This window comes from Magnolia sinica, chromosome 4 (genome assembly GCF_029962835.1).
Source record: "Magnolia sinica isolate HGM2019 chromosome 4, MsV1, whole genome shotgun sequence".
In the NCBI taxonomy this organism is placed as follows: domain Eukaryota; kingdom Viridiplantae; phylum Streptophyta; class Magnoliopsida; order Magnoliales; family Magnoliaceae; genus Magnolia; species Magnolia sinica.
The window spans coordinates 111,234,120-111,235,705 of record NC_080576.1 but is presented as its reverse complement, the minus strand read 5'-3'; the positions used below and the strand labels follow the sequence as shown (position 1 = coordinate 111,235,705).

The 1,586-nt window shown below is 41.2% G+C and overlaps 1 protein-coding gene across 1 annotated transcript; it reads left to right on the top strand.

Moving 5' to 3' along the window:
• The first annotated feature begins 452 nt into the window (after positions 1-452).
• LOC131244644 (transcriptional regulator TAC1-like) lies at positions 453-1,586 on the top strand. Its single transcript, XM_058244141.1, has one exon. The coding sequence runs from the start codon at positions 468-470 to the stop codon at positions 1,026-1,028; it is 561 nt and encodes a 186-aa protein (XP_058100124.1). The 5' UTR covers positions 453-467; the 3' UTR covers positions 1,029-1,586.

Here is a 1,586-nt window from a genome sequence, read left to right as displayed (position 1 = left end):
ATTTATAACAGAAAAAATCAGGTCATTCCAAACCTAAAGTGGGCCACACCATGTGATTTTATAGGTTTTAGTCATGATTTTACAAAGCGCGGCTACCATAGTTTTAGATACGCCCGATTTTTCGGATTCTAAATGAATACGATCGGAAACAAAAAAGATGGACGGATCAGATGTCATTCAAACGTCATAGTGGGCCTCACATATAGCGTTGTACGTTAACCTTAACCCTTCAAAATTTGTAGCATCCAGCCTTCATCCCTCTGTAGCCCTTCAAACAAAAAAGGGTATTTTGGTCATCTAATAAAAACACCTGCTTCCCTGCTTTTGATATTAATTTTCGCTGGTCCTTTTCTAAAGAAGCAAGTGGGCTATTTCCGAATTTGCCCTCATATAAACGTTCATCCAACCGGCGCAGTTGACCCATTGGCCATTGCCCTTCCCTTACCTCATGCAAACCGCAGTTGCTAATGGAGACCGATCCCCCAAGCTCTGAGAATCCTGATCAAGTGATCTGGACCGCAGATGATCAGGGACCAACCCATGTCCGATCCTACGAGTGTACCTTTTGCAAGAGAGGCTTCTCTAATGCTCAAGCACTAGGTGGCCACATGAACATCCATAGAAAAGATCGAGCCAAGCTCAAACAACCGTCCAACGATTACCAACTTGAGGTGGGCCACACCAAAAGAGATCCAAATCCCTTGTACGGTCCGATCTTGACCGATCTTATGTTAGAATCTGAGCCCTCCGATGACCATCTCCGTTGCACTATCGAGTGGCCCCGGGCGCATCCAAGCGAAGATGGGCCCACCGTAGGTGGAACCCAGAAAGGGGAGCTCCGGCAGCTTCCGTTGTTCGTTGATGCTCCAATGGGAAGTGATGATCGGCGATTGGTGGGCCATGGAAGAGATGATGAACGGAGGACAGAATCGAGACATAGCCCAGTTGGGGCAGATTTGGACCTTGAACTTCGACTGGGGCCTGAGCCTCATGACTTGTCATTGGGTGGACACAAGAAATCCCCTTGATTGAGGCTTTATTGGATGGTTTGGATTTGTTAGAAAGGTGTGGTCCTTCTTCCCTTGTTATATGATGATATATATCGTTTTGCCTGCCAAAAAAAATACATTGTAGATATCTTCGTAGAAAAAAGAGTATGTATTAGTTTCATGTTTTTGCATGTAATCCGTCATATGCTTCCTTTCTTATGTGTATTTTGATTTTATTTTATTTTTTTGAAATAATGAAATACCCATGTTGGATTGTTTTGAGATCATTTTGGAGATTGAAATTTTAAGGAAAAACCAATGCTTGGTTGTTCATTTTTACCTCATTTTGTTTGCAATGTGTGCAAGGATTAAACATGATACTTTACCTAAGGTTGTGTTTGGTTGCAGGGAAGATATCGTGAAATTTCATTATATTTCATGATTAATCAATCTAATTTGTAGAAGATATAATGAAAATTTGTGATATTAGATGTAACCAAATGCACCCTAAATAAGAACCAAAATCACGGGTCTACCAAATTGGATAATTTTCACTCTATTTCTTCAATTAGGTTTTTAATTAATGATTGGGTGAGA